This window comes from Diorhabda carinulata, chromosome 8 (assembly GCF_026250575.1).
Source record: "Diorhabda carinulata isolate Delta chromosome 8, icDioCari1.1, whole genome shotgun sequence".
NCBI classification, from domain to species: Eukaryota; Metazoa; Arthropoda; class Insecta; order Coleoptera; family Chrysomelidae; genus Diorhabda; species Diorhabda carinulata.
The window spans coordinates 22,902,115-22,927,072 of NC_079467.1; the positions used below are offsets into that span (position 1 = coordinate 22,902,115).

The following is a 24,958-nucleotide window of genomic DNA, read 5'->3' on the forward strand; positions in this document are numbered from 1 at the left end:
GAGTACACAGTGGGGTTTTTTATATTCGAAGAATAGAGAAAGAGTTTTTCATTTAATATTTTATTTTAATTTTTTCACGACATACAAGGTAAGGTGAAAAATACGGTAATTATTATATCAGTAAGTAGTAAATAAAAAAGGTAAATTAAGGTGTTTCATTGTAACTATCCTTGATTAAAAATGTTCCCAATGTTGAATTGAAAAATTTAGAGCCCTTAGAAGATTATTACCATGATTTTGCGTACCATTAAATTTATAGTACCTACCCTGACCTGATCAGAAAGCGGTTGTATAAATTTATGCGTAAATATGATTCGGCCAACTGATGATCAACATCTACTAAATTTTCTTTGTAACTACACCAAATACTGTACCGCCACAGCTCTCTAATGGTAAGAGTAGATAAATTTCTAAGCTTCCATGGGCTCTATATTCTTTTGTTGAATCTATGTCTGGAAGTATCTATGAGAGGCTTCTTTCGGAATAGTTTCCTATTCTGTAGTAGCCTTTTTGATGTGAAAAATGTTATTAAAGATCCATATTTGATAAACACAGAGGGACAGTTAGAACGGGTATAAAGGATGTCTGCTATAGTTGACAGAGGATCCGTAAATAACTGCTACTTTGAATAATTTCCGTATTTTATTTATCACATTTTCAACTTACTTGCTCCATGTTTGAGTAGCAGCTCCACTACTTTTATTCGATTTTTCTTACAAGCTATGTGTAACGGTGTAAAGCCATTGAGCGCACGCGCGTTCGCGTCGGCCTGTCTATCTAAAAGCAGCTTTGCAACACGCACGTGACCGCAATGAGCCGCCACGTGAAGGGCAGTGAGATAATCAACTGTTACTTCGTCTACTGGTGCTCGATGATAAAGGAGAATGCGCGCAGCGTCAACGTGATCACCTTGAGCTGACATATGAAGTGGTGCTAATCCGTTCTAAAATTGAATTATCAGACATAAATATTCTGGATTTGATGAATATGTTAAACATTACTCACCTTAGTTTTTGAACTAATTGGTGCCCCTCGTTCTAGTAACATATCTACGACTTGTTCGTGTCCACTTCTTGCCGCACAATGTAATGGAGTTAAACCATCTCTTGTTTTAGCATCTATTGTGGCTGCGTGTTCTAAAAGTAATGCCACCATGTTGCTTTTACCCCATTTAGCAGCTACGTGAAGAGGAGTAATATTATGTTTAGCTGCATAATTGACGTCGGCGCCCTTTTGAATCAAAAGATTGGCTATTTGTTGATTTCCGTAATGTGAAGCTATGTGGAGAGGTGTGAAACCAGATTTTGATGTTACATCTGGATTGTGTTCGTTCTAAAATATTGGAATTTACTACTGTGAGACTATTATTATAATAACTTCTTTGTATTCTACAATTTGTAGAATGGTGAGATCTAACTGTGAAGCTTATTACAAGGTCAAATTATTTGTTAATTTTCTTATTAAATGTATTTGTGTGCAGACTTATTTGAAATGTTGGTCAAACAATGTAAATGTTGGATGTGATAATAAGCAATGCTGTTCGTCAACTAAGATCTCAGTTATCTTCTTCAAACCATGGAGGTAGAGAAAAATAATAACGGAAATAGCGGCAATATTTATTTTGCAATTTATCTCTGTATATCGCGACGTATTAATGCTGTCAAGAATAAAATCAAAGATTTATACGTGGATAGAAATCAATCAATGAATGAAATGGAAAAAAATAACGGAATCATTTTAAATTATTCGATGGAACATAACGATAAAGTGAAAAATCGATGTTTTAGGGATCTGGTACTGAGAAAACTAACCTGACTAAACTTACTCACATCGAAGCAAGGAGAAAATCGATATCTAGGCAATTTTAATTTTATTTTATCTATAGGTTTGAGCCCATGTGAGTTTTATTGATGGAATTTGATACAAACCAGATTTGAATTTGTACAGGGTTCAGTATAATAGTCTACGACTAATCTGTAGCACGTACTATGATGAACATATTACCACTTACCAACGGATAGTGATACTTTCAATAGAAGAACCTACTTGACATCATGACGATCTGAATCAATCATTGATAAATGAATATCAAGTTAAAATTGCTTTGGTGACAAGAAATGTGTCATGAAAAACGGATTTAGTTTGTCAAACAAGCGCTCAAGATGATGCTCGGTTTCATCAGAAACGACTTCTAGACTCGAGTGGTGGAAGATCCACAGATCTCATCAATGAAAACCTTCACAAATCTGGTTTAAATTGAAAACGATTAGCGTTATGGATATATTGCGTAAGCCATTTAATGATGATAAGTGTGTACACTTCAAATTAATGACATTGTTAAATATATCTATTAAAACCATTTCTCGCTTTTTTAGAAAGCGATACTAATTATTTTATGTATATACCTCTAAGAGTAGCTTTGCTGCTTTGACGTCATCTTTTTTAGCTGCTATATGCAATGCTGGTAGTCTTATTTTACCCCTTGTATCATTTTCTAATAGAACTGTCACCACCTTATCGTGGCCTTGTTGCATAGCCACCGCCAATGGTGTGAATCCATCCTGAAAAATAAAAAAAAGTGTTTGATGCAGTAGTATATACAGAAGAAAATGTACTGAAAGGAAATTCCCAATTGCGCATGAAACTAATCATACCAAAGAAGTTGAATGTACATTAAAATGTTTTGAATTGTTCTACAATAATTATTTTTCTAGTTGCAGGAGAAATTTTCCCTTTTTATGAGTATTTAGAAGGACCACTAATGCTTCAACGCGTGTTTTTTTTCAGTAAAATACAATAATATTTTTATTCAAATTTGGAATCAGACTTGACATTAGTATTTGGAGATATTTGAAGATATGTATTCAAAAATACGTTCGATAATAGTTTCTGATTATTTAAGAAAACTGTAATAGCAATATTAATTACAAATGTGGTCATATTGAAGTTGAGATCTTATGTCACTTTACTTCATAAAGGTTCATAAGTTCATCGCTAACAGTAAAATATAAATTTACCTCTGTAGATAAACTTTGATTCGCTCCATTGGCCAATAGGTATTTAACAACGTTGTCGTGGTTTTCTTGGGCGGCCATGTATAGAGGTGTGAAACCATTTTGACTTTGTACGTTAACGGAGGCACCATGCTGAACTAACAATTTAACAACTTCTTCTTGACCAGCCAATGAAGCTATATGTAAAGCTGTGTTGCCTTTTTTTGTAGCCGCATCGACGACAGCACCTCGTTTAAGTAATTCTTCGACTATGGTTACGTGGCCGTCTTTGGAAGCTAGATGAAGAGCGTTCAAGCCGTTCTAGAATGAGAAAATTATCAAGTATCAAGATATATGGAAGCTCATGTGAATACTATTTCATCACGAAATAGTGGATTTAGTATTTCGAATAGAAAGTGCTAGTTACAGTCAAATAATGAGATTGATAAAGGAAAAAATAAGGATCAAACTCCTGTCATGAAAAACTAACAAATATATATGAGAATTTTCAACAAAAACTGTATAAAAAACTAGCTATTCAATTTTTGTTTTCACAAACAATCTACAAATTCGCAACCACTCGATAAAGGTGTGAATGACGATACTTGAAGTTGTGATATATAAGGATTAGACAGGATATTACCGGAGTACAATATAAGGAATCTCGCCCTAGATTTATACACTTAAAAATGATTTATCGTATGGTATTGATGAAAATATAAAGTAGATATTCAACTGAATACGGAAAATGGGATTTAATAATACTTACAGAGTTACTTGTGTTAATGTCAATATTCGATTTTAGATGTTCTAGGACCTTATCGAGTTGGCCATTTCGTGCTGCACGCAGGAAAGACGTATTTCCGTCAGACTGTAAAAAAATAACAAAGTCAAAATACAGAATATCAATAAATAAAGCATATGTCATGTCCAAAAAGAATAATATTGTTATTAACTATATATATAGTACTATTATTGTTAAATAGTATTATTTGTATAGTTCAAAACTTGACGCAACGATTTTATAACATTGAAGAGTGGAAAGGAGACAAAGTTTTTTTTCTAACAACAAAGTATACTAACAAAAGCTAACGAATCCAGAACAAGTTCAACAGGACCAAATACGAGCAGAGATGGATCGAGGTAGCTGTACTACATAGATCAGATCTTCCTCCGATACTCGATAGCATCTTCACGGCGAATATCACCAATACGGACAGAAACCTAACGGACCTTTACGTAGGGAACACTGCCTTAGCCATCGAGAGCACCAAAGTCTTCGGAAAGCCGTTAGTAGAATTGGCGACTGGTGGAGATCAGCATCAAGCAAGTAGTGATCAACATAGGCAAGAGGAGGTCTGGTAGAATTAACCGGAAGACACTCAAAGCTATCGAAACCTCATCATTTGTCTATAAAAAGAGGATACACAGTCAAAAGTCATTGTAAGAAGCCCAAAACCCAGCAGAATATGAGTGAATGCTTATTTGCACATCAGTATCCAGTAGTTGGATCACCAGATCAATATTTTAAGAATCGACCACCCATTCCAACAGCGATAATAGTTGATGAACTACATAATAGATACAGAACGAAAATAAAACAGCAACGAACCAAGAGGGATCACCTATTAGACAGTTTGCTCAATAGTTGATCGACAGAATCTCAATTTGGATCAGCTTTATCAAACGAATCAACCATTTGGGGTCGGTTTTAGTTATAATGAATCGTCTAAAAGTTGTGAAAAACACCCAACGAATATCTCCTGAAAAATGCAGAATATTTCACTCATAACTTTTTTAATTTTTACAGCATTATATAAGAATGAATTCGGTCTCAAATTTTCTGAGAGACGTTGACAATCGTCAAAGAATAAACATTTTTCTTGTCTTTTTTCATCAGCATTTCGTCAGCATAGTATCAAAAATCATTTCACTTGTGTAACATTTTGATTAATGAATTAATCGTTGTAATTATACTAATTCGGAAATTATATTATATTTGGATTTTTTTCAATTGTCTTAACTTTCAATTAGAGACATTATGTTATTATCCAAATTAACATAAAATTATGGTCATTTATATTCAAATTCTTATTGAGATAATAAAGATTTGCTTCATAATAAAAATTATATATAACCTTCAATACTCCAACAACAATGTGAGTATTTTTGATTTTATTGTTTGATGCAGCATTAACCACAAAGGTCAGAAACAAAAAAGTATAAAAGAGAAGAGTACTGAATGATCTTCTTCTTCTTCTTCTTCTTCATCGTACGTTAGGACTTGGTCCTATGTTTGCATCGATGGTTGTCTAGTTGCAGCTGCATGAAGACCAGCTTTCATACCATCTTGTAGGTGGTCGGGACGCAATCGGTTTTTCTTTCTTTGCAATCTTTGCCAACCGGTCATCTGACATTCTGTCCACGTGGTCTCTCCATTCCCTTCGCCGATTTTGCGCCCGTCTCACTACATCCTAGATGTTACATAGAACTGAATGATATTTACAATTATTAGGAAATTTTAAATGTACCCGCCAGTGTATATAATGCATTATTTGATATGTGTAAACCAGTAGGATGCAACAGAACCTGAATATTTATAATTTATAATTTTTGATCAAATTTGTTTTTTGATTATATTTGAAATACGCGAATTTAAATTTTCTGTTTTTGTCTGTAAATATGAATTTATATTATTTTTTTTTCGAATATCATAATATAAAAAAAGGAAATTGTTACTGGTTGGAGTCGTAAAAATCTTTTATTTGCATATGCAGTAAACGCAATACACCGTCTATGAATAAATCAACAATAAATTTTTGTGCCAGGAAGCGGTAGTCACGATATTTGATCGATTTGTCTGTTCTATGGTTGACGAACTCAGACAAACCGAAACATCGTATACACCACCAAATATCTTGACCGATTTCATTTGTACAGAGTTTATTTTAAGTTCAATGTTTAATGTTCAATTTGTTAATCAACTTTTTTCATTTAATTATTTATTTTTTATTTATTTTTTTACATAGAGAACCATTTTTAATATTAAAATCACGTTTTACAGAAATATTTCAAAAAGCAATTGTATCCAATAAAGTTTGTAGTTATAAAATTGTCTTGGTATCACATAATTTACTTGCTGATTCTCTCTCTGCTTTTCCCAATTTTCAGTCAACTTTTTATTTAATTTCCAATGAAACTGAATCACATTATGGTACATGAAGATTTATTTCTAAAACATAATTCGACAAGATTCTGAATACAGAAAGATGATGGCGTTCCCGGTGAGTACGTGAAGAATTCTTCAAAAATCGAGGTTAAAAGAAGTCAAAATATTTCAAAATCATGTTTTTGGAAAATAATTCCTTTTTCCTAAGACTTATTAGTAGTTTCCTGCACTATACGAGGACGATTTTACTTTTCACTGATGAAGTAAGTGTAAAAATTTCTAATAGAATTTTCTTAGAATCTTGTGAGTTTAACCAGTGAATTGTGAACAAATATTTTGTGCGATAATAAAAAGTGTTATGGTTATGTGCCAGTATTGTTGGCGTTATTATTGGAGATGGTTGCGTCATAAACATTGCAGAGTTTAGATGTCCGACGAGGTGCAAAGATAATTGGTATCAGATTGGAAAAACAGGTACAACTGTACGGTGTTTACCGACTTCTTAAAAGATGTTATACTAAGTGCAGAAAATTTTTATTTAAATCACTATTTACCAGCAACGTGGTAATATATATGGTATATACCAATGAAAAAATGATACTAATAATCATGTTGTTGTCATTGACGTTTTACGGAATTTAGTGAGATTCAGAAACTCAAAGATTTTAATCAATCGTTGTCCCTACTATATACTCGACTCTCTGCCAATATCTAATACTCTATCTACCCAAACTACACCAATTTTTGTATGAATTTCCTTCTCATAACTATAAAGGCCGATTCATAAACTTAGCCGTTGCCGTTCGCTGGTGACGTTTGCCGTTTGACATTCGTCACTTCTATATCCTATTCATAAACTTGACGTTACTGCCGTTAACCTAAAAATTTTGTTATTTTTTTTTTTTGACGTGATATGTTTGTATGTAATTAGGTATTTATAGTCGATATTATGGAAAATAACGAAGAGAAAACAAGCAAAGAGAAAAAACCACCATAAAGAAACAACCATAGAGAGAAATAACCTCAACATCACGCTCTAACGTCATACGTCAAAATCACTTGACATACGCAAACGGATGTTATTGGCTCTTTTCTATTGCTACGAATGGCCGACGGGATAAAGATAAAATTCGTTCATTTTGAAAGTCACCAACGGTAGACCGATCAGCAAACGGCAACTATAAATGTTCTTATGCGTTTTCACTTTTTAAAACAAATTAATACATTTAAACATATGAAACAAGCAAATAAAATATCTGCGTCTCCCCTCAACACTATCGAATGACTAATCACTATCACGCTTCCAATTCATCACGTCAGTTGTATATTTTTAATGATTTTCCAGATTCATACATCAATATCGCTTCGATCGAAATCACCCTCCGTAAAATTTAGACCCCGTTTGCATAGGTGACTTCGATCCCTCATAGATACTTCCCACCCTCAGCGGGTGTTAGTTGAACAAGTGCTTTTTTGTTATCAGTCACGTGATTCCTATTCAATTCAGTTTTTCATTAAATTATAGTAGGATTTGGAACATTTATATTATATCAGTATAAATACAGAGCGGTCTAAAAAGATCTTCTCAAGTATTCAAAATAAAAAGTTCACAGAAAATTTGAGTACATAAATCTATTGATTTCGTAATGTACAGATGGGATATGAAGGCGATAAAAGTCTCAACTCTTACTGTTAATGCTAATTTATTAACTATGAATTTTTTTTTTTTAAATATAATATTACCTAAAGGTAAAATTTCTCGTTACCGGAATTCATTTGGTTAATTTGGAGTTTTTCACCAACTGAATTTCGTACTTTAGCAGTTTTTTGCAAAATGATTACACAATTGAAGCATTCACGAATTTGAATATTCAGTTACTCGCTAGGAATCCTTCAGACCCTTCACGTTTGTATGACAATTGTTTGCAGTGGCATGGATCAGCTCTTCATTGTGATTGCCAGGTGCACCTGACATTGAAAATATAATTGAAAATATTTTTCTTGCATCAATTGGTTATACAAGAATACCTGTATATACAAAAAATAGAGTTGTAGATACATTAGGGTCGTAGAGGAATTGGAAGGAAACAAGCCTCTTGGTTGAAGTTATTTAGACTAGCTCAACATTGAGAGAGTTCTGCCATGCTGATCGTCAACGTCAAGGGGACTTGATATGGCATGCTATGAAGAAGAAGAAGGCACATTACGATTTTGGCACATTTTTTTGAAAGTATTGATTCGACTAGGATTTTATGCGAATAATCACATGCAGTACGATAGATTTTAACATAACCTATGATGTAGTGATTTCAAATAGTTTCAAAAGTTGAGTGATTTTGTTTTAGTTAGATTTATCACTTGAAATTTTCTAACCTAAAACAAGTTCCTCATCAAGAAAGATTTAGATAAATTAATGGATCTACGATTAAAAGTGATACTTTTAATGAAAATTCCATTCAAATCTATTTTTTACAAGCTAATTAATTATAGAAAGTCATAAAATTTTAATAATCAACTAGATCAGACCAAACACCAATCTTTTGATTGATTTATAATTAATGCTGATGGTAATAAACTGTCTCGCGTGCTGTCGACAATGATTATCAGACATCCATTATTTATTTATAGACACGTATTTTCTAATGACATTTGGCACTAGTTAGGTATGAATTTTTTATCCGAATGATTTCCTTAGAAGCTTCATTTACACGCGATTGCAAACTAAATTTATCTATGCTAATACAAAGTTCAAAGTGTAAATTTATTATAATAGATGGATTATAATCAAGTTCCTCTAGATCAACAAACTATTCGCAACGAAAAAAATATTGTGGCTCTTTGCTTTAATAGAGAAAAACATCCATCTTGTTGCAACAACCTGTCTTAGTTGCTATGCTGTTTCTTGTAGTTTCGATTTATTGTTCCATGATGTAAACAACACATTCAGGAACAAATAAAATTTTCGAAAAGCACAATACGAAAGGAACAACAATAGCTTGTCAGTTTCGATTGAGTGACAAACATAATCTAACTTATGTGGAAATTACAATTAAATGGTGTCTCTTTCAAAGTAAGTCACACAACATTAGAGATGATTTTTCCACTGATCTGCGAGGATAGTAGAGGAACTGTCAATATAGTTCCAATCTCTTATCTTTAGCTTGACCATTGAACAATCCATGGAACTAGAACCTTTTATTCTAGCGGTTGGATATGTTATTAATATCTCTAACTGTTTAGAGTGACATTTAATATGAATAAGAAGATTACTAAAGTATCTGCTCCCTTATAATCATTCAAGGCTTTCTCATATATTATCTTATCATCTGTTGAGGCATTACCAGGTAGAGGTTTCAGAGGATTTAATAACGTACCATGAACTACCTCTATACCACCTGAATATTGACAGATATAATTACTTTCAAGATGTCTTGCTTCATAAATCTGTGTTGCTCGTGTTTTTATTCAATTTTCTTTAGAACGATAATTCTATCTAACATATCATATCTCTCTATAAACTTTATCTCATAACTCACAACATTTCTTTTATAGTTGTGTTATTGATAAGCTCTAGAAACAGATACTTTGACATATAAAAATAAAAGATGTCGATTAAACATCAAATCAAAATAAAATATGTTATAAATAGTTTGAGGTATAGTTATAAACGATAAAAATTGAACATGGGTGAATGTAAGTATCTGTTTGAGAAACCTACATAAAATAGCCCGACATATTGACCTACAAGAACTTTCCACCACTTTTCAAATTAATAAACAAATATTAAACAGTGCAATTTGAATCAATTCAAAGTTGTAAAACTGAATGAATAAATCTCAATATTTGAACCTTAAATGATCTGGATTTTACCAATGAATTTTATATGGAATTCACCAGTTATTTTCATATTGAGACGGTAATTAAAAATACAAGCAATCATTATCTCTACAAGTTTATATATGTTCAAAGTTTTTTCAGTACGACTATTTTGAGATTAGCTTTAAAAACTATCTTCTGGTAAGGTAGATTAAAATAAAATCATATCTAATATCTGTGCTTTGCGTTTTGCAAGAAATTTTCGTAACTCTCTGTATAATTTGCATAATTAAAGGAATACCTTCTCCGTCAATGTATTTAGACCATGTTTCGTACAATAAATTAAAATTAATTAACACTACTCTAATTGAGAACAGTTTTTTTGTTGCGTGGGATACAAAATACACAAATAATTTGAGTCTCTTTTCGAGGTGTGTAGCAGCAACCCTCTTTCATTTTGTAGGGTTCCTCTATATAAGCAGCTGACTTACATATATAAAATGTTGCTTTTTTGATGACTATTATCTGTCATCTGTATCAATTTGGTGGATGATTTATGGGAAATGATGATGTAGCTATTTTAAATTGGATACGAAAAATACGAGATGATTCAAAGAGCTAGTAGCTGTACCCTGCGCCAGGACAATGTTAATAAGTCGTTTTCCATTCTCAGGATTTTCACTTTCAATAAGTGGGATCAGATACAAATAAAATGAAATTTCAATATATAGAAAAAACGACAATGAGTAATAAAATTATAGGTAATAGTAAAAGGTGTCCTGAAATTATTGCGGAATGCGAGAAAAGATGCTATCGATTCGATTTCAATTGGCAAGTGATTGTGCATTTTTTTGCATTGTAAAATATTGAGCCCTCAACTAATTCTCAACGTGGGGTAGGCAGATAAAGGTTGGGCTCCGCGTTGATCACAATATTTTTGTAGTTTTTCATTATTCCTTGTCCGTGTCGAACTCAATTTTTAATAAATGAGATAATAATAATTTGCACACTATTTAAGTCTCGTTCTTGACCTATTTTCCACTCCTAATTTTCCTCGAGCTAATTGCCTATTAGTGATTTTTAATGGGATAATAAATTCAAATCCATGAAAATAATTTAAGTACTTTATTTACATAATAATTGAGGAATTAACGGAAAGAATTTGTTTTATTTATATATACAAATGAAATAATTTAAGGATTATTCATTGGCCATTGGCAGTAATCAATTGTCACTTATGGAATAAGTAGGGAATTATCGATTTTGAGATTAAATTGTTCTGTAGCAATAACACGCTGTTAGGATAGTCTTCTTCTTCTTCTACTTCTTGGAGATCTGTCGACCTGTTAATTATGAAGCTGCCTCAGCATCTTTTCCTGAGAGGTGGATTGCCAACTATCTTTCCACCTTTTAGGTGGTCTCCCGGGAGGCCTTGAGCCGGGCGGATTGTTTTCTAGGACTATTCTCGGAAGTCTGTTCTCGTCCATTCGTCTTACATGGTTGTACCATCTCACAATGGCTTGTATCCCGCATTGCTCTTTGACATCTGTATTTCTTACTCTGTCTCTTCTTGTTTTCCCCACTATTGTTCTCAGTATTTTCATCTCGGCCACCCTCAGCATTTGTTTCGTCATGATGGGTCTGATACAAGTCTTGTAGATTCTAATTTTGCTATCTTCGCGCATGTACGGTTTGGACTAGACTATATCTCGTAGGGATCCTGATAGTGCGGATGCTTTGTTAATCTGGCTTCTTAGGTCTTTAACTGGGTCGTGGGTACTTGATATGTCTATGCCTAGATATCTGAATTGCATAACTTGTTCTATGGGATTGTCCTCCACCACCAGCTTACATCTGAGCGGATCCTTCGCGATTGTCATACATTTGGTTTTGCTGATAGAAATATTCATATTGAGTTGGCGGTTTACTAAGAAGAACTGGAAGAGTTGTGTTTCTGATTGCTGCATCATCGGCGTAGCATACCACACTAACTCTTTTGTTGCCCATTCTGTATCCGAGGTTGGAACATGTTACTTTGTTTATGTTAGGATAGTGATAAAACATTTAATATTTCATATAGATCAGTAATCTTTATTAAACACTTATGTCGTTTTATGATTAAGACACATTTTGGATCAAAATCTGATAAACGTTTTTCATAAATCTAAAGATTGGCGCTTCTCTCTCAATTAAAGGAAGTTAGCTTAAGGAACACATCCTTTGTTTATTTACAATTTATGAAATAGTTTATATATTATTTCACATAAGATTAACCTATAGATGATTTATCTGAGAAAATAACTAATAAAATTCATGTAACGTGACTTTAAACGTGTATTTCAATTAAGGTTGTTTATGTTTGGGTTTATGGATGTTTTTGTTGGCATTATTAGAAATTTTGAAATTCAACTCTTGAGCAGTTATTTTCGTAATGTTTTGCAACGTTGATTTCTATAGTAACGAACGTTTTGTATGTACTTAAATTATATTGAAAATCTATAAAATTCAGAATTATTCGCAATGACGCGAAGGCATTTGAAACAAATCGATTATAAATAGCTCCCCAAGTGTGATGTATCCAGATCCTTTTGGCACAATAATTGAGAAAAATATTTAATTTTTATACGAAGTACTAACACTACTGAGTTAAAAATAACATAATTTATTACATTATTGAATAAATTATTTGTTACATTTAATTTGTCTAATTTTCGAGGTGAACATTTCATTTCAGAGTATAATATACATTTTGAACAAGAACTCTAGAGCTATAGAGACATTACATTATTGAAAACAATCTTTGAAATGCAATAATACTGATAAATGAGGCAGTATCTAGGATTATATCAAATTGGTTTCATTACAAGCAGATCAACAACAGATCTTAACAACTCTATGCGAAGAATATCCCAAAATATTTAAATAATTTGGACCACATGACTATGTCAGGTCATATTACTTCCAACCTCAATACCCAACAGGTTAATTTGCAGTGATAGTGTAATTTTATGTCCAGACAGGATCCGGAGCCGCAACACCTTGTTTCTTTGTAAAACCAGCAGCCTGAATTCCAGAATTTTCTGTATCTGTATCTGGATCTATATTGATGGTAGTGATCTGTTATTGTCAACGAGATGTACACCAGCATGTATTTCAAACCCAACTGAAATATGATTTTAGTTTATTTAGAAAGTTGGAATGCCGGACCTTATTAAAATCCTTCGATTTGTCCAGAGCGATTGCATGAGTTTCTCCATAATGTTAGACTCAAGATAACTCAAAATTTGTTGTTCAACGACATTCTCTATGACCTTGGCAATAGGCAACTTTAGAAGATCATCTAGTCTGAGTTAAAAATAGAATAGTCGAAAGAGAAAGATATGAGTAGTTAGAGCATTCCACATTTGGAATGGAGAGAGACAATTATACCATAAGTTTTTTTGTATTTTGTCCTAATATTGGAACAAGAATGTCATCAAGTGCACACTCTATTAGTACAATGTCTATGGATGATTTTTCGTTCATTATTCCATGTATATTTGGAATTGAAAAAGAGACGTGGCTTTAAAAAAATGTGGAAATTTCTAAGTGAATGATAATAGATTGAATGAATGAAATTTCAGCAGATATTACAGATTTATAGTTTTTAAGAGGTGATAAGTCAAAAAAAACTTTATAATTCATGGAAAAAATTTCTAAAAGTCGAGAAGTGATTTCAATAACTTGTTGTATACATCAGATTGGTATGTCTAACATATAATAGTTGTCGCTTTTATGGATATCATTCATATGGGGAATAATAAATTTGTCTATTTAAGAAAAGGCCATAATTTGAGAATATTTTGAATAATAGAAAAATGTAGAAACCAAAACAAAAATTCAAAAAATCACCGTATAATAATATTTTATTTTCATAAAATATTAATAGTGTTTGATTGTTATGTACGTAACCTGCAAAAAGTGAGGTTGTTTTTTAAATGTAAGGAACTTTTAAATGATAATTTTTTTTTAAATTGGTAAAAAATTTTTTGCCTAACACTATGTGAAAACAATCTTCATCTGAATAACAGATTTTTTTAGTTAAGTTCTGTAAATATCTCAACATATATTTAATTTATTTATTAATAATTTTATTTATAATTTGATTCATTTCAATTTTACAACTATAATTATTTTCATTCCATTTTATCGTTTTGCAGTTAATGATCCTCTAATGTCATCATTTATCCTTCTTTGTTGAGATAGATTTAAAAATTAATACAATAATAACAAAAATATTTCATCAACTACTAAATTATGTGATAAAAAAACTCACCATCCGTAGAAATTTTAAACACAACGACATTATACAAAACACCTCATTCTAGCACACTATGCTTCTCCGGCATCTCAACTTCCTCAGCATCCCGTTTGTAAAAATCTTATAAAATTTCAACAGGTACACAAACGACTAAAGTCACTATTCAATATAAATATAATTTGGAAAAACCTTTATTTCGAAATTTATGAAAATAGTAATAAGAAGTAGCTCGTCGTAATCACAGTCATATGAAATTAACAACAATTGTTAAATATCTGGTTACACTGGATGCACCCTGGCCCAAAGAAGTCCATGCGTTGGTTGCCTACGCCTTCTTACGTCATCGGTCAATACTTGCGTCGCGGCGGCGCGTCTGTTGTTTCTTCGCCACCCCCAATAATAGTCCACCCTTCTGGAAATATTTCGTTGCCCCTCTGACATACATTAATTGGAATTCGGATATTTTAACGATTCAAGATAAAGAGAACTCGCAGGAGGTGTTTTCCTCTATGGATTAATCCTTAAAAAATTGCTGAAAAATGCCACATTGTGGTTCTTAATAAATTCTCGATCCAATGCCATAAAAACGTATCCAATGGCGTTAAATCCAGATAAGTTGATGACCATAAAATGGTGGCACCATAACCAAATCAAAAGATCAAATTTATCTCTCTGTGTGGGAGTATTTCTTCTTATTGACAAATTATTTGATCCAACTCTTCAGAAAAAAAGGAGCTCCAAAAACTCTGGCAAATAGTATCTCGTGTTAATGTACGAAATTATATCATTTGTATGCTTTTTTATGGTCTATATCATGAGATTTCCTTCAAAAAACCATTCCTGTAAAGATTTATTTGAGAAAATACTGACAAGTTTTTGTAGAACCGTTTTGTAAAAACAAAAATTAATACAGTCGTTTTCGGAAACAATTATCCAAAATGATTAATTTTTACTGAACATCTGCGGTGAGTATTTGTTCTTGTGGATCTCAAAAAAGTTGGATGGAGTAATTTTTCGGTTTGCCAAATTTGCTTTTTTCATATCCACTCACAGCACAATCAATTAAGTCTTAATTGAATATTTGTTAAGTTGATTTTATTATCAAATAATTAACACTATCAAACAATCAATTCTAGCCTTTTTTTTTTCGAATACTGTTGATCCTTCAGACACAACGCAAGTGTCCAAAAATAGAGATAATCTACTTTTTTTCGAGATTTGGAAATTGGTATTAATGTAGCTGCAGGGGGCCAGAATAATTTTGAAAGTTTAATGGAACAAATAACTTTCGGAACCAAAGATTTGAAGCAATGAAGGGATAATCTATAGTTTATTGATATAATGGATGTAATATGTCAAATATAATGTTATTAATTCAAATTCTTTACTTCTTCGCTGAAAAGGTTGATAGCAAAAGAAGTATTATTTTAACAATGCGATTCCTTTGAAGGCGACAAAATCGTTTGTAATTTTTCATTTTACCACATTTTTGCTTCAAGAATCAATTATTATTCTGATACATAAATTGTTCAGGGGCCAAGCAACGGTTCATCTAGGTATATACGTAATTATTGATCGACAAAACTTCAATTTTTGGTTTTTCGTTTTTATAGACTTGTATTTCATAAAAGATTTACCACCGTGACCTAAAAAAACACTTATATATGTTCAAATTCAATTCGGTTTATATAAGATGTATTCAAAGCTCTTGAATTCTCAATTCACTTGGCATTTTGCCAAATATCTTTTGGCGTGATTATTTGCCAATTAAAAAATCGAAAATTATATTTATAGATTTTGTTATTACAGGTTATTGATGATTCAGAGATCCAAAAAAAAATGTTTCTATTTCATATACTTTATCTACAGATGTTTTAAATCGATATAAAAGTCAAAAGTAAAGTATAATATATGAAAATAGTAATAGAAATTGCGATCAGTAAACATGAAAGTTATATTATTCATATTTATTTTCTTAAATACATTGAATAAGGTCTGTTCTAATAAATAACGCATTTCTTTGCTTAAAGAATTCTAGATTTTTATCAAATTAAATGAATTGATAAATTACCAACTACAAGAGTATCAAAATCTGTTTACATTTATACATACAAATATTGCTACCTGAGAAACGTGTGATAAGACAAGGGGCTACTTTTTCTCCTATAAAACTTCATTTATCGTATTTTTTTTATCAAGCTTCGTATATTTTCGTCCAGTTTCTAAAACATTAAAAGTTGTCTGTCACTTTTATTGTATAATGCACAATAACAATGATTCTTTTAATAATGTCTTTTTCCCTATCGAATTTCGACATATTCTACTGACGCCAGATACGACGTTTATGCTGCAATGGTTCGAAATAACTAGAGGCGCGGCGCAAAGCGTTTGAATGGTGCCACACGCCAACGTCAGCGTGTGAAAGAGAACACAACAGTACAATTCTATAGTAAGCGTAGTGACGCGGCGTACGACGTGACGCTGTACGCGGCCGACGGCGTTTATAGCAGACCATAACCTTAACAATCATCTAGATTCTCATATTATGGATGAGATCTGTACATTATCACTTTTTTTATGTAAAAAGCATGACAAGAGGGTATGCCCTATAGCAATCGAGTAGTTCGAGTGGTACCTGCCGTGTGGATATTGATCTTGAACTTCTGTAGATTGTAGTGTTCGGGAAAGACGTCAAAACTTTCATTTTTAATGCATTCCAAATAAAGTATGACTTATAAGATTTTTTTATAACAAAAAAATTCATTGTAGCCTTTTTTTGTAAACAAAAAGCACCCTATTACACTCGTGTATAGTTCAAGTGGTGCTTGCCTTGTAGAGATGTCTGTGGATATTGATCTTGCCTTGCTAGGTGCTTATGAGCCACGTCTGCCTGTCGATTAGGTTTTTCTGTCTAGCGATTAGGTCTTGTAAATACTGCTTATAGGTGGTATTATGTTGGACAGCTCAGAAGAGCATTTGCCGTGGTAGTATCGGTTAAACATAGTCAGTCAGTCAAAAACTGAAGAAATCTCATCGTATTCCACTAAATTGACAGTTAGGGGAACCTATTAAGTACGAGACGAGTTTAGTATGGGTGCGGTACTTTTTATTGGTCATGGTTCGTACGTTTCAAGTAGAGTTTTTATCTATACCGAAGTCTACATCATATTTTCGATTTTATATACACTAATTTGGCGAGAGTCAAAAATGACTTTAATCTCTAACCTTGATTTCTTATTACTGTTTCAAATCTATTATTCAACGACTGCTGTCTGGTCTTTTAATCAATTTTGATTTTATTGGGATGATTTTAAGGTCTAATTTTGGGAATCTAAATGTCAACTTCCTCGCCTTGTAATAACCACCAAAAAAAATGACATTTATGTCTGAATAAAAAACCAGAATATTAAAATTTTAATTAACTTGTAAAACTTTGAATTTCCAGTATGCCAAACAGGAATTCCCGTACCAAAGCACAGTGGTCGTAAAGCAAGTTGTAAACTTAAAGAAGATCTAATTTTAGTTCCAGCGAAATTTTTAAAATAATTGAGTCGGGATTATGATGCTATATAACTTTTTTTAACCACTGAACGAGATAAATTTATATCACTGTAAATTTCGACAAAAAATTAATTGTTGGTACTTGTTCGAATTATATGAAAGGAAATTAAAATTGCACTTAATCACTTCGCTTTTCTTTTGCACCCGTTTTCAAAAATATGAAAATAGTCTCAAATAGCTCCGCAATAGAATATAGCATTTCAAAAGTATTCACAAAATATCTTAATTTATTGAGATGACGCATTTTCAACCTATTCGCTTTGCGTTTCATTAATTCGCTTCAACTGCATCTTTATAACCAATTTTTCTCCTCGAGTTTGTCTTAATTCAAAATATCAGATTAAATTTAAACTTTATACACTTGTCTAAGAGTGACAAGATTCAAAAATTTCTCTCCGTATCCTTTGTATGAAGGTAAGAAAGATATAGTCCGGAGTCCCCCAACATATTATATAAATATTAAAAACGGATAAACATCACAAATTGAACAAAAACCAAAAACACAGTAAAAACATTGCGAAGCGCGTCATCTAAATAATTTGTAGTTGAAGAAACAAAAAAACACACCAATAGCAATAATCAAACGTAAGGTGCTTTCTATGATTTTTTTTGAACCAACTTTGGATTTAGAAATGGAACTAGTAAAAACTACAACGAGTGACATTGACTTCTAAACTTCGATATCAACATTTTGAGTGAGTTAGGTAAATGGTGAAAAGTAGAATAAACTACTCAGTAAATAATGTTCAGGTGTACCCTGACTGTGAATCAGACTAAGATCTATTGGTTACAAAACGTAAAGTTAGTTTAAAAATGTCATAGAAAACGGATTTATGTTTTCTCGTCAGTAATGTTATTCTTATGCCAAGAATTTTTTTTATACTACTAATTGTGGTTGACATATATGTATAATCCCCCTTAGAGTAAATATTATTATTAACTTCAAAGAATGCTGCCAAATATTAGAATGAACTGCCTGCTTATCATTAGCGCTTCGAAAGTTTTATTTTCTTCTTATAATATATTTTTTAAGTCGATAAAAACTAGTAATAAAATTAATTTTATCCTAATTTTAGCATAGGGTTATCAGAAATCTTCTATTATAGACTATCACGCAAAGAACCTACTGAATACAAACATGATGTCATACACGATACATCAATGCACCCTTTTATTTCATTATTTTAATATGTGGTTGCATGCAACTAAAAGTAGACAGGTCATACTACAATTTGTCCAATTGAATCCCCCAAAAAAAAATGAGAAGATATATAATTAAAATAATAGTGAAAAAAATGAGAGTTTACTAGTGTAAACTTCAATAGAACGTGTTTAATTAACTATTTCATTCTGCAAAAAGTCATCTAGAAAATTAAAAAGTCAACTGCCAACCTCGTTTTAGACGTTAAGAACAGAGTATCTGTAAATGCTAAAAACGAACTTTTTCTATAATTTGAATCCTCGGGGAAAAAAGAAACAGGGAAAATATAACAGGTGTACAACTCAATAACAGTGGAAGATAAAAGGAGAATAAAAACTGAAACTTCAGTTCTCTGTCGCTCGAAAAGGGATCAAATGTGTTAGATAAAAAGAAAAGGGGAACTGAAACTAGCCCGAAATCTCCAATTTACATTTGAGGAATTGATTGAATGTTTTTTTAAACAAAATGTCGTAGTTATTTTTATTTCAAACGTACCTTTCTTGAGAAACAGATCTCGTATACTCATAATACACATTATAATATAACCAATCAATTTGAGATGATTCCGAACTAACGATTACGCGATATACCGATTTGTTATTTACGATTCTATGTAGATCTAATTTTAGATCCAGGGAATTTTCTAATAGGTCTAGGAGATTTTATTGTGAAAAAATCTGGATTTGTTTATTTCTTTTTCTGAGAAAAAGACGGCGTTTGATCATAGTTTATGAAACCAATACGATTGTCTTTCTTAATTAGATGTAATTAATAATAAACCTTCGTAAACAGGAAGAAATACCAAAATAACGAGTTAATTTCTATATGGTTTGATCAGTACTAAATATCCAACAGTTGGAGCGTCAAATCTGGTTTATATTTGGTTTTTTTTGTTATTCATTTAAGCTTGAATTTCCACAACACAATCGTTTTGCTGTTTCACTCCACAATTCATCATTTATCTTAGTTTTTATTATGTTTATTGCCAATATATTCTCCGTTAAGTTTTACATCCATATATTATTTATTTAAGAGTTTTCTTACATGAGCCCTGCATTTTCTTAACTAACTTTTTGAGCTTGGAAACGTATGAAATACTCGCGAACAAGGAATACGAAAAAATATTACATTACCAATCAGATATATATAAAATAAAGCACCTAACCTAACATAACCTAACCTTACTCGACTTCTTTCGAATATTCGAGACGCCAATTACCAAACGGTAAAGTTAAATTGGTAAAGTTAACATTTTTAAGTGTAGGATACGCTTCAATTATGAAATCTTCGCAGAAAATGAAAATGTTCGGTCACAGGTCTATGAAAAGTTATTACTAGTGAATAGAACCGAAGAGACTGACAGGTATTGAAGCAGTATAGAAACAAAGAAGATATTATCATCTCAAGAAGAATGGTGACTGATTAGCTCCAATGTAAAGGCTAGTCGTGAGGCTGGAAAGAAAAGTACCAGCTCAAAGACAAAGAATGGTGTAAACAGAGTAGACTTAGAAGCAGTTGTTTTTTCAATCTCCTTCTCTTTATTCACCCTCATCGATATCTTGTCTTTACCATGTGTGGGTTTTCACTCTGCAGCCTGAATATCAATTAGTACCTAGGAATATCAGTTTATACAAAGTTTGTATAGAGCCTCGCTCTATACTGTTACTCCATACAGCGCAAATAAGTGAGTTACCACGTTTAGAAGTAGGTCTAACCCGGATTGGTATAATTCAACGAATAACCATTCCGGAAGCTCCAACCTCTCTTCATGTATTTGACCTCTGTTATATCTGTGTCTAACACATTTAAAATGACACGTCCAGCTGTCTTATTTTTGACCCGTAGCGCTGCCTTCGTTTTCTCAGGTGCTAGCTCTAGTTCCATCCATTTACCAATTTTATGTATGGCAATATCTTTTTTTGGAAATTTCCGTCATATTATACATTCCGGTGAAGAGGACCAAGTATTATGAGTTTTGAACTATTAAAGGGAACTGGGAGCTTTAATTATGTTTAGTCTCTTTAGGGAATGTCGAAGATTTCTACATAGGTAGAAGGTAGTTCATCAGAACTTCATCAGTTTGAGAAAAGCATTACTTCCATTTCTATATTTTTCGCAGTATAGACTAAAGAATGTGTTAAAATAACTTATGTTTTGTTTACATATTATACAACATGTTAGTTGTTTGTCTCAATATAAATCGCGTGGTAACTACTGTTTATTTTAATAAAAAAAATTTCGACGCGAGTGAAGTAAAACGTTCAATCTGGATGTTTATTTATTTAAGTTCCTTAAAAATTACCGTTGTTTATTGTTAAAATTTATTACAAGTCAAAGTTTAAGCATTCCAAACTGTTTGAAAAGTGTTATATGAAGAAAATGCTTCCATTTAAATAAGTGTCCGAAAAACCTTTGATAATTTTACACCGATTTAAGCACTCAAAAACCCATATAATGGATAACCACCAGAATCCCTTTATAGAAACCATAGTTCCACTACAACAAACTTCCAACTACGAGCAACAAGCAGCAGCGACCTCTACAGTATTATCTAATCATGCAGGTTCACTGCAGATACATAGTTCCCGACTACCGGTGTATTATACGCAACTTTATACAATCCCAACTTGCAACTACATATAAAAATATCAGTTATTAACGTATGATAGATTTAGTAAAACAAATTTGATTGTAGTAATTTTTAATATTTTTTTTTTTCAAACTTCATCTATTGCAATATAAAATTTATTTTCATGTTTTTCCGATAGCGAATTAGAGAACTTTTAAAACTCACCTGTCCATTTTCTGTAACCATTGCTGGTATTTAGAAACCTAACCCCTTAACTGACAGACAATTAGTCAATTAGATTGAGCAAATCTCAGGAATGTTCACTAATATAAACCGGCATTATTCAGTCGCGCGACCAACTATGTCGACTAGCTCTTTGCCACTGGAAAGAGCAGCTATGGAAAATGGAAATAAGTGTGGAAGGGATGCGAGCCAATAGCTGTTAGCAACCCTTAGTATCGACCGGAAAGTAGGTTTGATAACAAAAAGACGTGGAAAGAGTTTTCCTAGCAGGAATATTTTTTTGACGTTACAGGCTCGGTATCGGTTGTTTTAAGAGATAATATTTCTATTTGATTGCTTTTAGGGTGGAAGGAAATTAGATTGGAATATTTACGTAACAGTTATAATTTCAATAAATAATAAATAACTCACAAAACATTGAACTATTACTAAAAATGATGCTAGACTTTTTGTACATTTTAAATCTTTTGAAATAAGGTTACGGCAAAATTTGAATCGTTTTCTTAATTTCGTAATGAGTTTCGGCTCGGTTCCTAATTTATTAAAACACTTGATATGAAGTATCAAAAGTATCTAACTTTGCTCAGTTTCAGTTTCACGTGGCATTAGTGCAATTAATTATTGCGGCTAAAGCGAGCTTTGGTAATCTAAATAAAGTATTAGAAACAAAAACTAAAGTAATTATTCCAAATTTGAGATGGATTTAATGTGTTTATGTATCTTTAAATTCAAATGAGACTTGTGTGGAGAGATTGTGAATTCATTTACAATCAAACAATGAAGCCGTGGAGAGAAGAATGTAAATATTTGTTTAAATTGCAATGTCAAATATCACACCTGTGATTATTACCAATTTTTATTGTAATTTCATCATAAATCCTTTCTGTTACTATTTCTAATTTATAATTAAAATTGGTGAGACGTTCACATCAAAAAGGTGCAGATTATAAAACAAATTGTAGTTTTAGGCTTTAGACTACTATTATATAATTGTGATGATTAAGTCCGCCTCTGAGAAATTTTGAAGGTCGAGTTTGCCTGGCAAAGAAGAGAATGAGAAAGAGAATGATTTTATTATTTTAAGCGAAGTGTGACCTTCGTCATTCGAGGAAGTTTTATTGGTCGAGAGAGAAGTTTTTGACAAAGAAATTTGGCTACTTCAATTGTAGATCTGGTTATTAGAAATTGCACAGTTTGTATGATTCATATAAGTACATAATTTTATACTTATAAAATGAAGGATAAGGATTCACATAATTACGATTTGATTTTCAGTTTTACGTATGTACGTTTCGGGGATTCGGGAGCAATTCAGCAAGAATATAAAGTTTAAGTTATAAATTTTGAGCTCAAAAACTAAAAGTTTATGGAATACTAATTATAGTTTCACTGATCACAATTTCAAATATAAATATCAAATATATATGAATATAAGAAAGAAACACTAAAAACATTAGTTTGATCTATATCTAGGTAGACGTTTCCTCGGCTGCTAATAGGAACAGGTTAAGTACATTTATTCTACTTGAATCTGTACTGAAAAATAGTGTTGGGAATAGAGGGAGTTTATGAGGATGAGGTGATTGTTTTTTTAGCTGTCTATAACCCTGTAATCGATTTAGAGGCATCTGTATATTTATCTTTATAGCTTTTGTTGATAAATTACCTCGATTTCAAACTATTGCGGTTTTTACCAAAATATTTATCAACAAAACCATATAAAAAAGGTCTAAGAAGTCTAAAAAATTGAAGAAATTTATCTTTGTAACAAGAAAATGTTGGTCTCTATAAACTTGAACTTTTAGAGTTTTAGAGTTAGAGTTTTGTCACAATTTTGAATCTTCAACTACTAGGTTTCCGTGCTATAGGTGACAATTCAGTAAACTATTGGTGGACAGAAATCAATTTGTTGAAAGAACGCTGTAATTCTTCATTACATCTGATGGCTTTTAGTGTCGTCAGTTTTTAAGTGAAAAGTCTTTCTAATTTATTAAAATTCTTGTATTTAGTACTATTTGCGTTAGACTACAGAAGGGCACTCCTAATTCCCACTGTAGACTTTTTCTGGTTTAGATCTGAAAGCTATAATGATATTCCTTAATGTAGATAATTCGTAATAACTGATAACATATGTATTATTGGCTATGATATTCTCTAAATATAGACAAGTTGAAGATATTAATTTTGAGGATAATTCTTCTAACGTAACTGAGTATATTTGTATTGGTGTTCACTATTATTTTGTTTTGCATGAACCCTATCCTAAAAAAATCATTTCGTTCTATATTTAATGATGCTCGTATAAATAAAGATAAACAATAACATGGCGTTTAAATACCGATTCACGTAACGTTTATGTGCACTTAGAAGTAAAAAAAAAACAGCTGGTTTATCTCACGTGGCAGGTACGTAGATAATTATTATTCTTCCTTCACGTCATCACGACGAATTTTGATTATGGGGAAGGGAGATACTCCATGTTTTCTAAACTTTACCGAAATACATGTTTCGAACAAATACAACAATCTATTTTCGTTACTATTTTTGTAGGTGTTCTATCAAATGGATCCGTTTTATTTACATGTCGATCGTGTGTACGAGGGGCGATAAAATTAACAACTAAAAACTGCTGATAAAAGTCATTCTTTGTCTATCAATAGCCGCCTTTTTCACCAGATTAATCACCATACGATTTTTGTATCTTCCCGAAGTTGAAAATGTGCAAGAAAATAAACGTTGTAACCCTATTCTCGGCACTTGTACTAGACCCAATCTTATGTATAGAATAAATATATGAATAATGTAAAAGTCGTCAAATTAGCAGATTGCATCTCCTTACAAAAGCAGCAAATGAGGAAAAAGCAACACTAAAAATTCGAAGAACCGATAATTGATTCAACAACTGATCCAAAAAGTAGAGAATTGAATTTGATGAATCAGTGAATATCAGTTAATGTAACGGAGATTCGATATAAACTATCTAGGAATGATTCTCAATTCTAAACCGAGATCTAAACATAAAAAATATAAAAAACAATGTATTGGATTATATACAGAAAATTCCATTTAATAAACTGCTTAGATACAAGCAGATTTTAAAACCAAA

The 24,958-nt window shown here is 31.9% G+C and overlaps 1 protein-coding gene across 34 annotated transcripts in view; it reads right to left on the reverse strand.

Annotated features, from left to right (window-relative positions):
- LOC130897163 (ankyrin-3-like) overlaps positions 1–24,958 on the reverse strand; it is a 217,828-nt gene that overhangs the window by 160,662 nt on the left and 32,208 nt on the right. For 28 of the 34 annotated variants that reach the window (XM_057805840.1, XM_057805839.1, XM_057805835.1 and 25 more), the window contains 5 exons: positions 3,763–3,864; positions 3,018–3,314; positions 2,406–2,561; positions 1,006–1,332; positions 667–943 (listed from right to left, as the gene is read on the reverse strand). In XM_057805840.1, coding sequence (XP_057661823.1) covers positions 667–943; positions 1,006–1,332; positions 2,406–2,561; positions 3,018–3,314; positions 3,763–3,864 — 1,159 coding nt within the window. Of the gene's footprint in view, positions 1–666; positions 944–1,005; positions 1,333–2,405; positions 2,562–3,017; positions 3,315–3,762; positions 3,865–21,834; positions 22,096–24,958 lie in introns of those variants that run through there. The other 6 variants (XM_057805851.1, XM_057805864.1, XM_057805861.1 and 3 more) reach the window with 3 other exon arrangements.